The sequence below is a fragment of the Chinchilla lanigera genome, unplaced genomic scaffold (genome assembly GCF_000276665.1).
Source record: "Chinchilla lanigera isolate Chin_1 unplaced genomic scaffold, ChiLan1.0 scaffold00070, whole genome shotgun sequence".
In the NCBI taxonomy this organism is placed as follows: Eukaryota; Metazoa; Chordata; class Mammalia; order Rodentia; family Chinchillidae; genus Chinchilla; species Chinchilla lanigera.
The window spans coordinates 5,097,998-5,112,827 of record NW_004955471.1 but is presented as its reverse complement, the minus strand read 5'-3'; the positions used below and the strand labels follow the sequence as shown (position 1 = coordinate 5,112,827).

General features: G+C 42.0%; 1 protein-coding gene across 1 annotated transcript in view; it reads left to right on the top strand.

The window, feature by feature from the left end:
* Lrba (LPS-responsive vesicle trafficking, beach and anchor containing) overlaps positions 1–14,830 on the top strand; it is a gene marked incomplete at its 5' end in the record, with an annotated part of 597,162 nt that overhangs the window by 536,869 nt on the left and 45,463 nt on the right. Inside the window, 1 exon segment of the mRNA XM_013522882.1 lies at positions 11,428–11,517. Coding sequence (XP_013378336.1) covers positions 11,428–11,517 — 90 coding nt within the window.

Here is a 14,830-nt window from a genome sequence, read left to right as displayed (position 1 = left end):
TACAGAACGGGCGTGGCCGATCCGGCGGTGGCCAGGGAGCTGGAAGACAGGGTGGCAGCCCAGAGGTGACAAGATACAGGGCAGCACCTGATGTTGCTTGTAGAGCTCTTAACATGAGTGGCATTGTCTGTGCTTTTTCATCTTGCACTTTGCTATATGCACGATATTTCCTGCAGAAGTATAATTTTTCCTCTATTTTCAAGCATATATACAAGTTATTTTATGTTTATATAAGTTTAAAGTTACTGAGAACAAATCCCAGCTCTGTTCGCCTACATACATAGGAAGGAGGTGGGAGAAGAACCCCAATGTTGCTCAGTTTGAAGGGGGGGGAATATATATATATATATATAGTTTTATAACATGAAGTAAAACCCGAAAATCTCCCCTAAGTTGTGTTTAGTGTCAGCGGATGGTTTTCCCTCTTCCAGGCTTACCCTTCCAGATACTGTTTTAGCAACTCATAATCGCTCTGAGGTCTGTTTTCCAAAAAGCAGCAGCAGCAGTGTTTAAGTTTACATGACCCCAGTTTCATGACAGCAGTAGCAAATCAGATATCTTATCCGAGGAAAAGCATTTTTGGCTTAGGATCCCATCACTCTCTTGGTGGGAGTCAGCGGCTCAGTTCGCCTCAACACTGCTGCAGAACCCTGGCCGCAGTGAATCTTTCAGAAAGCATAAACACAATTGGTATTTATAGCATTGTTAACATTTGTTAAATAGTTGGAGGAGTGGCCTGTAAGTCTGTTTAAAGCAGGTGGGGCTGGAATCTGTGGTGACTGCAGTGAGATTTAAGACTAGGACAACAGTATTACAGTGGTTGTAGCAATATAGTACATTAGAAGTATTAAATGCAGTAAGTCACAGCTTCGTGTAACTCTAATCCAAAGTGTTACAGAAACAACCCCGAAGCATCTTGGGCCAGAAGTGTGCTAAACAGATGGCATATTTGACACAGTGCAGGGCAGGAACTGTACAATGAAAGCTAAATAAACAGTAAGGATTAGTCAAGTTTGAATTGAAAACCTACATAAAAAATACCATAAAATTATGCCAGGCTTTGTGTTACATCAAAACCGTAACAATCAGAGTTTCTCGTAGTCAACTAAATGAGCATCAAAGTTGTCAGCAAATCTCATCCTTGCATTTACTCCATATTACGCCCATCGTAGACTTACTGGTTAAGGAGGTCAATGAGAAGCTAAACTGTATAGCCGAGAATATAAAGCAGGGTGTTTACAATTTTATGATTTTTGTACTCCTATCAACTGCCTTTACAAATCTGGTAGCCATGCTGTTGTGCATGATGTCTATCATGAATCCATTTCTTTCAGTTACTGTCTTCACTTTACATTAGTCTTAAATATAATGACTGAATTTTGTTCTCTAAGCTTTAAACTAAATACAAGCTTTTGGAAATGTTAAGATAAAAATACATAAACTTAAAGAATCTGTGTAAAATTATCCACATGAAAGGTACATATGTTTTCAGAGTAATGACTGATATCTTATAAAGACAAGGTTTGGAATTTGTACTCTGCGGGCCGGCAGTAGTTCAGTGGCACAGCGCCTGCCTGGCAAGCGTGAGGTCATGAGTTTGATTCCTGGTATCTCCCCAAAAAAAGGGCTGAGGAGCGAGCTCAGTGTAAAGGCGCCAGGCTCAATCCTCATAACCACCAAAAGAAAAGAATTTGGACTCTGCTTCTAATTTTCATTTTTAGTGCAAAGAAGCAATTGAAATTCTGTTACTGTCTGAGTCAAGTACAAAATTTCTAGATGTTAACAAACTATTTGATAACAGTCAATTTCTCGTCTTTCTTCTACTCCTGCCAGTGCTGTTGAAGTTAAGGAGCATATTATTTAATTCCCCCACGTCTCATTTTGGTGGCCTGAATGCTTAGAAGTATTGTTGCAAAAAAAGGAGGTGGTTCCTACTAAATGAATGGTGGACGAAATGGCTGTATCTCTTACTGATGTTGTTTAGACAAATTTGAATGGTTTTAAGAAATATCGTCTTGAATGCAGTCAATTACTTCTGTTTTATTTCAGTTTTTAAGAACTTTTCACCGTTTTCACTGTGTTACTGTGTTTGACATTGGCAACCTCTTTGAAGACATTCCACTTATTTTTCTAGGCAGGCTGCTTTATCTGCTCCTTTCCAGTAGCCAGAGATGGAGGTGTTTTGAATGAGCACATCAATGTTCTAGGCAGAGATACTGTTTGAAATTATCCATGAACACAGAGCCGCTGAACATTATTGAGTGACATTTGTTTCTGTTGGTTGTGTCTGCTCTGACTAGCTGGTTTCTTTCAGATTGGCAGCTGGGATTATGCTGTAGTAGATGGACAGCTACAAGAGCTGGAGATTGCAGTGAGGGGAGGCTGGTCCTCAGTGTAATGCGCCTGGCATGCATGGTCTCAGCTGCGGGGCATCAGGGAGAAAATCTATGCCTATTTCCAAAATTATAATGACTTCATGTTTTGCCTTCATGTTTTATAGTATTATTTGAGAATATATGCTAGTAAAAATACTCTGTTCCTGCCCTAGTTTTCTCTTTCTCCTGATTTTTATCATTGCATTCTTATTTTTAAAATAAACTTTATTATATTCAGTATGCTGTTTCTCTATTCTTATGGACCCTAAAACCTCATGACATGTATCTGCCTCCAGTTATCTAATGCATTTTTGATGCTGTTTGGAGGAAAACAATATTGTTTATTTAGAATTTTATGCACCTTTTAAAATATGTAATTAATCCTAAATGATAGCAAAATATTGTGAAAACCAAGGGATCCTTGGAATCAAATAGAAATAGGAAGTAAGTTCAGTATAACAAAATTAACTGTGTTAAGAAGATCTATTCATTTGACATTTTTTTGGCCAGTTTATCACCTGGAGTTTTTAGGTGATTAAATTATATTTCTGGCTGTTACATTAATGGATAAATTTAACATCATAAAGTTATAACAACTATTGGCAGTCCTTTTTAGACTTTTATATTTCCTTGGTTTTAGATTTTTTTCAAAATGGAAAATTTTTGTTGTTCTTTATTCAAAAATAATTCATTCTCATGTAAAATGTCAAATGATATAATAGTGAAGAAAGTATAAATTTTATTTTATCAATCTTTTTGTTCTTCTTTACCAGAGAGAACAGCTAGTAATAACTTAGTACATATTATTCCAGATTGTAGCTGCAGTATTCCTGCATGCATGTGTATGAGCTCACGTAACACATTATTGTGGGTATTATGTACGTATGTGTGTATATATTTTTATTTACATACTTTCATAAATAAGAATTTTTCTTTCATCTGCATATTATAGACTAGTTTTCATGTTGTTGCAATCATCCTCAACTCATTTTAAAGGCTGTGTAGTTTTCCTTTTTCAGGGTTTATTAGGTCATTTTTCTCCAGATTTTCCGTTATAAAGAGTTCTGTTGTACCTTTTTATCTTTCACTCTTACTGCATCCATCTGATTCTTTCCATATGAAAGTTCATAGAACAGTTGCCTAACTTTGTTAGAAAACACTAAAATCCCACTCTTCTGAATTTTTAGATGTTTTCTGTAATTTCTCAAAATTTAAAAATTGTTAAATATTCAAGTTTGAACTAATGTGGAATCACTTCTGTTCAGTTCTACTTCATTTCTTTACTGTATTTCTTTTATGTATACTTTTATGTATATTGTTTTGCATGCATTACTGATTAAATATTTTCTGACCTATATTTTGAACATTTGTCTGATTAAATTTTAAATATTTCATATCCTAGAGTATCCTGGTCTACAAAATTAACTTTTTTCCTCAAAGGCTGTTTTTAAAATTTTGAGTTGAATTTTAAAATTTTGAGTTTGTTTCAAACTTTATTGAATTTGAAACAATTTGAGTTGGATATATTTATTAGTCTTATAATTTGTGACTTTATTTCTCTGACTTCTAAAAAGTAACTCTCTATTCCTTAGGTAAAGAGTTCGCCAGGTTTCTGAATGTTTTAAATGATGTTTTGCCTCCTTCTTTCTTTCTTTTGTACCAGTGAGAGATGTTATCCAAACCAGGCCGTATGTATTGTGTGACATGATTCTCTCTTTGGGAATTTTCGTTTCATTTTTGTCAAGTACTTGTTATGGGTCCTCTTTTGAGCTTCACAATTATTATCAGAATTTTTCCTTTAAGAGTTAAGTATGAACTTGAACAGAGAATGACCAAGTCGTCATATGATTAGTAGTGCTCTTTCTTTTGCTGGTATCAAAGCTGGATATTAACAGTGGCTCCCGAAGTCAGCCAGGCAGACAGGAGGCTGAGAGGAGAAACTGCCCAGCACCCAGCAACGCGGGCTGCAGTTTGGGTTTTGACGTCTGACGGGAAAGAGGCGTCTCGGTCGCTGCTACGGCGTGAAACCCTAACCCTGTAGAAATCACTGAATGGTTATAATGTGGCTCTTTATAGACATTGAAAAGAATGAAGACTAAACTATAAAATCTTATTGAACATTTCTTAGTAAAAAGTTAAACAAGAATCTTAAAACAGCTTTCTAGAACTTTTAATTAAGTCAGAAAATTTTACTATATTAATAAATAGCATGATTCATTTTAATTAGTTTCTTCTCCCTCCTGTCCTAATAGTGCTTTTAGATGTAAACACATATGAGATAAAATGCAATTTCAGAGTTGTGTGCTTAAGAAAAACAGCGTCCATATTAATCACATCCATATGTTTAAGTTATTTCTAACCGAACCCTCATCCTAAAGTAAAATTTTACGTTTATTGTTCGTTACTGAGGGGTACATTGAGTTAATTTGTTTCCTTCCTTAGATTAAAAAGCCTAGTTCAGAGAGACTAAAAGAATTTTTGTTACACTGAAGCCACATCTACCTTGTCACTAAGCCAGTACTGCTTTGCTTTTCTTGTCTTTCTTCCTTTCATTGTCTGGTGTGTGTACCTACACTTTCTCTATGTTGTTCCATTTCCTGTAGAGCTGCAAAACCATGCGAATATGCAGTAGTTGGCACAAAAAACAGTAGAACACTCGGCTTGTTGAAAATCTCTTCATAATATTTCCATTTGGAAATCCATTAATAAATTCTCTAGGTAATATTTGAGATACTGCTTATAAAATGTAAATACGTAGTTTTACTGGGATATCTTGAAATATTTGCATGGTCTTTTTATTAGTGTGCTTTTCAAACCCTGGAATGCTGCCTGCTGAATCCAGGTTTCCTTATAGAGTGTAATAGTAGTCTATTTATGGAAATAATTGGAAATTGATGCATAAGAATGTTAAGCAATAAAGCAAGCTTTTTACTAGAAGTGTTTAATACGATGTTTTATTCAACACTGGGGTGCTCTGTAGTCATGGTAGTAGCATCTTGTTGCTGTGTCCATGCTGAATTAATTCACCAGCTGTGGCCATTCATAATTACTGACCTCCTACTATGTGCCAGGCTCCAGAAGCACAGAAATACATGGCAGTCTCTTTTCTTGAGGAAACTCATGATCTAGGGAATAAGACAGAAAATTCAAACAAAAAGTCAGTCGATAATTAGGATATTAGATAAAGAGATAGAAAATAGATTTGTGTACACTGCTCAGAGTAATACAGGAGGAACAGCAGCATTCTAGGGAAGGTGGAGATGCCAGAGAATCCTGCGCTCAAAGAACGAGGAAGAGACAGTCACCGTAAGAAGGGGAACAGAAAAAATAGGAATAGAAAGTATATACAAGCTTTTAAAGACTGTATGACACATTGCATGCCACATTATATGGTGTGAGCGGGCCGGACAGGAAATAAGCCTGGGAACAGGCAGGGAGGCCAGGCTTCCCTGGCCCTGTTCCTGTTAATCTTATGATGAGTAGTTGGTAACATTTGTTGAGCACTTTTAACCCCACCAGACACTGCATTAAATCTCTTACACACAGGCTAAAATAACATCGTACACTAACGGCTTGCTATGTGCAGAGAACCATCCTGAGTACATTATATTATCTCATTTAATCCTCACAACAATTCAATAAAAGATCTATAGCTATTAGCACAATTTTTAGAAGAGGAAATGAAGACAAAGAAGCTTAAGTACCTTGCCCCAGATCACTCAGCAGTATGTGATAGTGCTGAGATTTATACTGAACCAATCTGATTTCAGTGCCTACATACCTAACCCTAGTCTCTGATGCCACTCCATGATAAGGAATTAGGATGGAAGGATGTTAGTGAGAGAATTGCCAGTTCTCCCACTTTTGGCCTGAACCTCTTGGAAACTGGTGTGTGTTCAATCCCTTAGGAAAAAGATATGAAGGCTTCCAGCTAAAGCTTACTCAGTATAGTATATTGTCATATGCTGTATAATCTTTCATTGAAGATCAACAAACAGATTGCCTACAGGCAGAATACTGTCTTGCTTCTCAGTGAATCTGTCGAGCACACTGCCTAGACTAAGCCCTTTCTGAGATAGCCTGAGGCCATGTGTGTTAATAATGATCGAGGTTGGCCAACAGATAGATGAAAATTCATTAACCTGTTCTGTAAAAAAATTTACATGGTAAATGAATTTTTAAAGGAGATGATCTGAGAACAAAACTGTCTAAGTGGGAACGTGAGTTTTTAAAAACTGTAGGCATTTGGTAGCGTTGGTTATGCTTCTACCACCTTGAATTTTATGCATGTGTAAGGCTGCCTGTGTGTTTACTGGGACTCCGAACCTTGCTGTGTCTTTATGTTTTCTATTGCTCTGTACAGAGAGCTGCATGGAAAAGTGAAGAGGGTACTACACAGATTTATCGAAGGAGCCTTCACACCCCACATGCCCCAGGATTTGTCACCCGGCCTTAACAGTCACTGACGTAGTAGGGCACTAAAAGGTTGTCATGTCTGTCAAGTGCACTGAGCTAGAGAAGTGAGAATTACTGACTTCTGTGACTTTCAGAGCTTCCCTGAGAGACGCAGTATTGCTCCCCATTGTCCTGCCACACCCCCGTTCTGCCCTGAAGAACTGTGCTGTCTCCCAAGCTTGGCTTCTGTCTCTGTGGGACCCCAGGTGAATCTAATCAGCACAACATGCTGTTGCTGGAGTATCCTGTTCAAGGTGCTGTTCATACTAAAACACAGCCGAGCTGTGTACGGGCACCGCACGCCCCGCCAGCGTCCCCAGGAAGCCCGAGTCAAGTGTGTGCGGTAGTCAGCTGCAGGCACAGCAGTAAGATTTGGGGAATGTTTTACTCACCAGTGAAACCCAAGAGAAGTTTCCTAGACAGGGTGGGAACTTGGAAAACTGAAGATGAAGGAGACCATTCGGGGAGAGTATTACGGGTCATATCTCTACCCAGCCCCTCCCCTCCCCTCTCTCTGCTTCCTGGCCACCATGCCCCCAGCGGCTTTCCTCCGTCCAGGCCCCCCCATCGAGCCTGCCTGCACGGGGCTGGCCGACTGTGGACTAAAAATGAAAGCCAAAGTAAACCTGTCCTCCTCTCATGGTAGGTGTCAGGCATTTTGTCGCAGTGGTGAGAAGGCAGGAACAAAATGCAGGGGAGGGCGTAAGGAGAGTTACAGCGCTCAGTACTTGAAACTATAAGGGGCCTCGATTCAGAAAGGCATGAATGTGAGAAACTTTACAGACGTGAAGTGACTTGGCCAATGTGTGAAAGAAAGAGGTAACATTTTAGCAGATGGGTAAGGTCTGAGCATAAAGAAAAATCTCAAGGGAAACCTGACCCATCACTGAGGAAGGCTAGAATAAACTTAGTTTTTCCAGGTTTTAGACATATACGTTTAGGTGTGCTGAGACACGCACCTGGTACTCATACATGGGCAGCAGTGTTGGGATGGACACTTCCCAGAAGTGGACCGTCTGGGAGTCTTTCAAACAGAAGGGAAGTCTGAAGTCTACTACAACAAATTTCTGGGACAGGAAATTAAGATGAAGAAAATTAGAGTATTTAAAAAAGAAAGTTTACATTGATAATCTATGGGTGAGAAAGAAGTTTGCAGGGCTGGGGGTGTGGCGAGCACAGCAGTACAGCACACCCTGGTTTCACCCCCAGTACCACCAAAAAAACAACAACAAAAGTAAGAGGCAAAACATAAAGGAGTAGGTTAGGGATATAGTCCAGTGTAAACCACTGACACCACCAACAGATAGAATGTGAAGAAACTGCTTCAGAGGTCAAGATGAATGGAAAATGGCAGGAGAACTTTAAAAGAATGGAAAGAACCTGGAATTGATGGTAGAAAGTGGGACTGTTGTTATGAAAGCTTAGTCAGTACCTTACAGCAGCGATGGCGAACCTTTTCGAGACTGAGTGCCCAAACTGCAACCCCAAGCCCAACAAGTTGTATCACAAGTTGTATCACAAAAGCGCCAGGACTGCAATTACACCTGAGTACTGAGGTTTTCATTTAGAAAAAACAACTCATACGTGAACATTTTTAGTCTTAAAAACTAGCACATGTGCCATAGGTTCCCCACCCCTGCTTTACAGTCTTTTTCCATAATTTTCACACTCAAAAAAAGTTAGGGTTAGTGTCTAAGAAATCTGTAGCATTTTTAGATACCTTGAAAGGATTTGAAAAGCAAAACACTATTATTTAACCTTTGATTATTCTGTCCTTGAGAGAGGATAATCAGATGACTATAATATGTGACTTGAAAAAGCCCTTTCCTCAGAGTGGTTAATATGTGCCAACACTGTTAAATAAAAATGGATTTCAAAAAGTGTTTACTTCTGTTTTTTAAAAGTTACACCAGGTTTCAGTTGAAGCATTTCTTCCTTCCTTGTTTTAGTTTTAGCTGTGTTGAATGGGGACCACACAGAGTCCCAGATGCAATAATAATAGCAGCATTTAATTTAGTGCTGTGTATGTGCTAGTAGGTACTGCGATAAACACTCTATTTAATTTTCCAAACCATTCTATGAGTGAGGTATTGTGATTTTCTGTCTCTTCTGGATGGGAGCTAGAGATTAAACTACTTGCCCCAAGTCTGACAGCAGATGTGTGGCAGAGCCAGGATCAACGCTGAGCTATCTGACACCAGCGGCCCCATGCTGAAGTAACATGTTCCCTCCCAGCGTGCTTTCCTTTCGGTAGGAAGGTGTCCGGGCCACTGGGCAAGGGCCACAGCATGCAGCAGTCAAAAGGAGGCATGGCTCTGGCAGTTGTTTCTGAACAGAAACTGAAGGTTCTCATCCCTAACCCCAGTCCGGTGTGGTTTCTGGTGCCATTTCGGGATTTCTTTCTTAGTATTGTCCTTGATGTTTAATCAGAAGTCAGTCTCACCCCATCAACTATGTTTTACCCGTTCTTCTAAGAATGACCGCAGTCCACTCCTCTCCTCCCTCTGTGGGCTCCTCCTCTTGCTGGAGCTGGTCTTGGTGCTCGCCTTTTACACCAAGCTTGCCTCCTCGTCACTTGTGCCTGAGCACACTTTCTCTGAAATGATGATGATGATGATGACATCACATCCTATAAACCCACTCATTAGTGCGCGCATCTTTTCTTGCACTTAGTCTCAGCTCTGTGACTGGCAGAGTACACAACGGATGAGGGAGGAGGGCTTGAAGGTCGAGTGTGAGCTCAAGAGTCAACTGTGCAGTGCAGTTTGAATCTGTCACTTAATTACCACGCGCCTGTAAGGTATCCGAAGTTCATTGTGCATTATTTTCTTTATCTATAAAATAGATACAGCGAAGTGTTGACAGAGTAAGTGACAGAAAAGTTCCAGGTAGACAGTACCAAGTAAATAGTCCTTATTAGCAGCCCTGAATATTTGTTGACTGCATAGTGAGGGTCTGATCTATTTTTTTTTAATAAATCATTTCATCCTTAGTGCAACATTATGAAATGGGTGCTATAATCACCCACATTTTACAGCAGAGAAATTTGAAACTTAGGTTACATAACTTCCCCACCCAGATCATACAGCTCAGCAAATGGTCTGGAAGAGGATTCGCCCATGGCCCGTGCTGCCTCCCCCTCACCACTTGGCTGTCACACAGCCCTCGACGCCTTCTGTGGCCACCTGTCACAGGCTGCAGAGCGTGGCTTCCCTTGGCGGACAGGCTGCACCTAAGTGTGGTTCTGCCCTCCGGGTGTATCGCTCTGCTTCTCATGTCAGGAATATATTCTTCAAGAGAAGACACAGCAAGGCCCAGTGGAGCAGTGCGCACAGTTCACGACCACGAACGCATACATGAGTAAATGCTGTCCTCTCCCACAGGGTCCTTATGAAGGGCCACTGTTGACACCACATCAAATAAGAAAAGGAAGGTGGTACTGGATAATGCTGATATTTCCTGTTTGTGATTCTAGTTGCCTACAGTGTGAAAGTCCTGCAGAGCATATAAAAATTGATCACCTACTTTCCTAAAAGATTCAACAAACATGATGAACATACATTTGCTTCTAAATTTGGGGGATTTTCAATTAGTCTGGGAATTGAGAATACTGGACTGCAGTGCAGCCATTGAAGTGGCTTAGATGTCTTTGTTTCTTTTTTTCTCTCTCACCTTGCTCCTTTCCTCCCTCTCTCCCTCTGTCTTTGTCTCTGTCTCTGTCATCCTGTAACATTTATTTGTTATAATTTAGAGATCTGAGAGTGAGGAAGGCACGTTGGGCCTTGTCTTCATGGATTTTGCCTTTTAGTTGGCGCGCGCACACACACACACACACACACACACACACACACACACACACAGCTAGCCAGAGTCACTATAGGTAGTAATAGCACCTGGTGTTAAGTGGTCTCCCTTGATGGGGCGGGGGGACATGGGCTGCCATGCAGGTGTGTATCAGGACCCACGGGGCAGGGGGCCTGTGCGAAGGGCACATGCACACACCTTCCTAAAAGGCATGCACATGAGTTCCTTATGTTTAGTTGCTCCCTGGTTTAATGGTCTCATGTGTAGACACAACGGATGGCTTTTCCTTTTTTACTTAGCCACCTATGTTCAAAGAGACAGTAATGCTCGGCAAAATAACACAGCATTGGCCATTCTCACAGGTGCTGTGTGTCTGTTTTCCTCTTTCTGCTTCCTAGGATGGAAAGGAGCCTGGAATCATAGCAATGGTTTTTCTCTGTACCAGTAAAAGATTAGCTTTTAGTCTTCAGGGCTGATGCAAGAAGGAAAACCAAATGCAAGAAAACGGAGAAGAAGCCGAAAGGACAATTTCTGGTTGTAATAGCAGGTTCTGTTTCCTATCACTGAGCAAGATGAGAAAGCTCTGCAGTGTTTGTGGGAGCAGCCTCCACAGTCTGACGGGTGACCTCACCCTCAGTGCCCTTGCCAGGTGCACTGCCCTGCTGGGAAAACACAGGATGGTTTCCCCTGAAAGAAGCCAGAAGCGTGGAGTGACATTTTCTGGTGACGGTTGTGGTTCTTCTGCCTGTAATTAGCAGCTCTTAACCCTCAGACTTGCCCGTTCCTTTTCCAGGGTGTTGAAGCTCAAATCCGAAGTTTTGGACAGACGCCTTCTCAGCTGCTCATAGAGCCCCACCCTCCCAGAGGCTCTGCCATGCAGGCGGTGAGTGCTGTTTTCATTCTCCTCATCTCAGGCCTCTTGTTCAGTCCATGCCTGCCTGATGCTCCTACCAGCCTGTCATTGCGCTGGAGATCCTCACACACCTGGGCCTGTTCTTGCGTAATGCCCGGTAACCTGATGATAACCACAGCTGGCCAGTGTTTTTCCATTCCCCCCTGCAGTCTTCGAGAAGGTGAGCACTGCTGCAGTGCTCTGGTATCTCATCAGGCTATGTTTTGTGTTGTACAAAGTCCTCACTGTAGGATAATGTTCTAGAGCTAGGCTGATATATTTTCTGGTGTGGTCCTTTGAGTTTCTAGATTAACTGCCACTGGGTTTATTCTTTGTTTGGTCTTCATGTCGCAGGTTTTCAGTTTGGGAATCTTAAAACTAATTCTGAGATGTACACAGGAAGTAACTCAATAGTCACTTAATTCAGTAATTTGTTTTTCAGTACTGGGGATTGAACTTAGGACTTTAACTCTGAGCTACAGCCCAGCCCATTTTTTATTATTTTGAGGCAAGATCTCACTATGTTGCCCAGGCTGGGCTTAAATTTGTGATCCTCCTACCTCAGTCTCCCTGCTTGCTAGGATTATAGGTGTGTGCACCATGCCCTGCTAATTAAGTAATTTTGATAATGCTTCTGAAGTTTACAGGCCTGGGGTTGCGAAGGGGGATGGTGGTTTGGCATATCAAAGCTAGGTGGCTTAAAATAATGGATTATGTCATTGCTCCAATTCTGAGAGTTCAATGGCATTTCTTCTGCTCCTGTCACCTTGGCTTGTGCACTGCGGCCAGCAGCTCAGATCACTGGGCTTCTCTCTCCTTGGGTAACATAAGCTGGGCGGTGCTCTGCAGCGGTGGATCGGTGACCCAGGAGAATAAAGGCAGGATGGGCAGGGCTTCGAGAGACGGGTTGACTCACACATCATTTATGCCACATTCTGGTGGTCACAGCAAGTCAACAGCCAGCCTAAAATCAGGGCTAGGGAAATAGACTGAGCTGTAAGTTAATGTGACCGTTCTACCTTCAGAGCCCCTGAAGTTTCAACGAATTGAACTGTATAATGAAAATAATTTTTAAAAAACCACACATGCTATTTTTCTCTTGAATTGTCCATCATAAAGCAGCTTGCTCATTGCTATTTCAGATTAAAGAGTAAATATACAGTCTGTTTGCATAAGTGTCGTGAGCAGTTGAAGTTCAAATTCCATGTTGTAGCTCGGAGACAGCAGAGCTATGACAGATGCAGCAGTAAGCAGGGCAGCGCCAGCCCAGAGGGCAAGGGGTAGAAAGCAAGCCCTGTCCACCCCTGGTCTCTTTGCTTTTCTTTCTGTCTTTTCCCATCTCACCTTCTCGGTGTCTTTTTGTCTTTTCCCGCCGTATCATCTACTTTCTCCGAGGTTTTTCCTACTTTCTCTGGTAATGTGAATGGAGCAGTGGAGGGGCCTCTGTAAGCCAGCATCCACCCAGCCTGGGCCTCGCTGACAAGCGCTGCTAAAACTGGTACTAAACTACAATAGTAAACACAGTAATAAGCCACAAACCTTTTTTAAAGTATTCATACCCCCTTTTTTCTTGCGTGTTTTTAAAACTCAGATTTAAATGAACGTCAAGGGTGACTTTAGTGGGCAGAAGACGACACAAAGAGCAAACATTTAGCAGAACAATGGAAGATAATGCCATAACAGCAGTAAGGACGATTTATGCTCGGGGTTGGGAATTAGTTTAGCGGTGGCTTGTGAGCTGAGCGAGGCTCAGGCTGGGGGGTGCTGGCTAATAGAAGCCCCTCCGCTGCTCAGACCACGGGCCGCCTGGGTCACCGCACAGCCGTGGCTCCTGGGGCCATGCCGAGTCCACTGCCCAGCCTTCCTTGCGGCAAAAGATTATTGGCTCATCGAGGTGGATCCGCTTTCCTGCCCTTTGGTGAGACTGCACACCCTCCTTTCTCCGGCCCTTACCCTCTGAATGGAATACTTAAACTCCTTTTTTGTGTATCAGTGTGATTCTCATCTTGGACAGACGTGATCGTGAAAGAAAAGCATGTTCGAAAGAAACCTGCGTTGTTGGGTTTCTTCCCCCTGGGAAAATGGAATGCAGTGTGGCTAGCAGTTTCCTACTTGTGCTAGCTACTGGGCTGGTGGTCGCACTCAGGATTAGGAGAGGGTTTTTCTCACATCCCTGCTTTCCCAGTTGCTGGGCTTATCCACAGCTAAGGCAGAGCAGCCCAGGAGCAGCCCAGGGCAGGGCGTGGCTCTGGTGTCCTGCTGGGGCTCCTTGTTCTCGCTTGTGAGGCCAGGTGATTCGAAGAGGGGAAGCCGGGCCCTGGAGAGCGGAGAGTGCCCTCCTCCTGCCCGTGTCAGGAGCTCTGGTCAGGCGGGGAGCAGGGACAGCTGCGCGTGAGACTGCGGCATGGCGCAGGGAGTGCTGTCTGCGGCTTGCTGCGGGAAGCGGCCTGTCCTTTCCGTGTGGCTAAGATTGTTCAGGTTTTTTTTAAAGGCATAAACATTGGAATTATTCAATTTGAGCCTAATTATACTTACCATATGAAGTGTTAGGCTAGAAATATTTATGAACTGCCTTCCAGGGAGACTTTATAATTATGTTGCATTCTGATTTTCTCAAGAGTTTATAAATTGACCTGAGTAAATATTATTTTAAAACTATGTAATTGAAAAACGAGGCTTTGTACTCTGAAGTGATGTTCATTTCCTTTTCTCAGGACCTCTTTAGAACTAGCTTATAGGATATTTTGTTTATTGTGACTTGTTTTTGTATTGTTTACCTAATTTCACAGAATTCCTTAAAAATACACATAAAACGGTGCTTCATGTGTCAGAAACGGCTTAAATAAGGGGTTTTAAAAATCAAAGCCCACAGGCTGGGGATTTAGCTCAGTGGCAAAGCGCCTGCCTGGCAAGCGCAAGGTCGTGAGTTCAGTTCCCGGTACCGGAGAAAAAAACCAAAAAAAAAAAATCAAAGCCCACATTTATTAATGGTTTTTACCAACATTCAGATGAGAACCCCCATCAGCTGTCAGTGCACCCCACCACAGAGACGTGCGCGCACACACGCTCACACACGAATAGCGCAGAAATTAAAGCCACCTCGTGCTGCGTTAAGTGCATGAGCCATAATATACACCAGGTGTAGTAATTAGCAGGCACACGAAGGCTGCCTATTTGTCTGGTTTTGCTGCTGTTGCTGTATCCCCCTGTGTTTTCACACCATCAGATAGTTGGATTTAATTGAGGCCACATCAGATGAGGCATTACTGACACCTTTAATTGAATGAGCATCCAGGGAGGATTA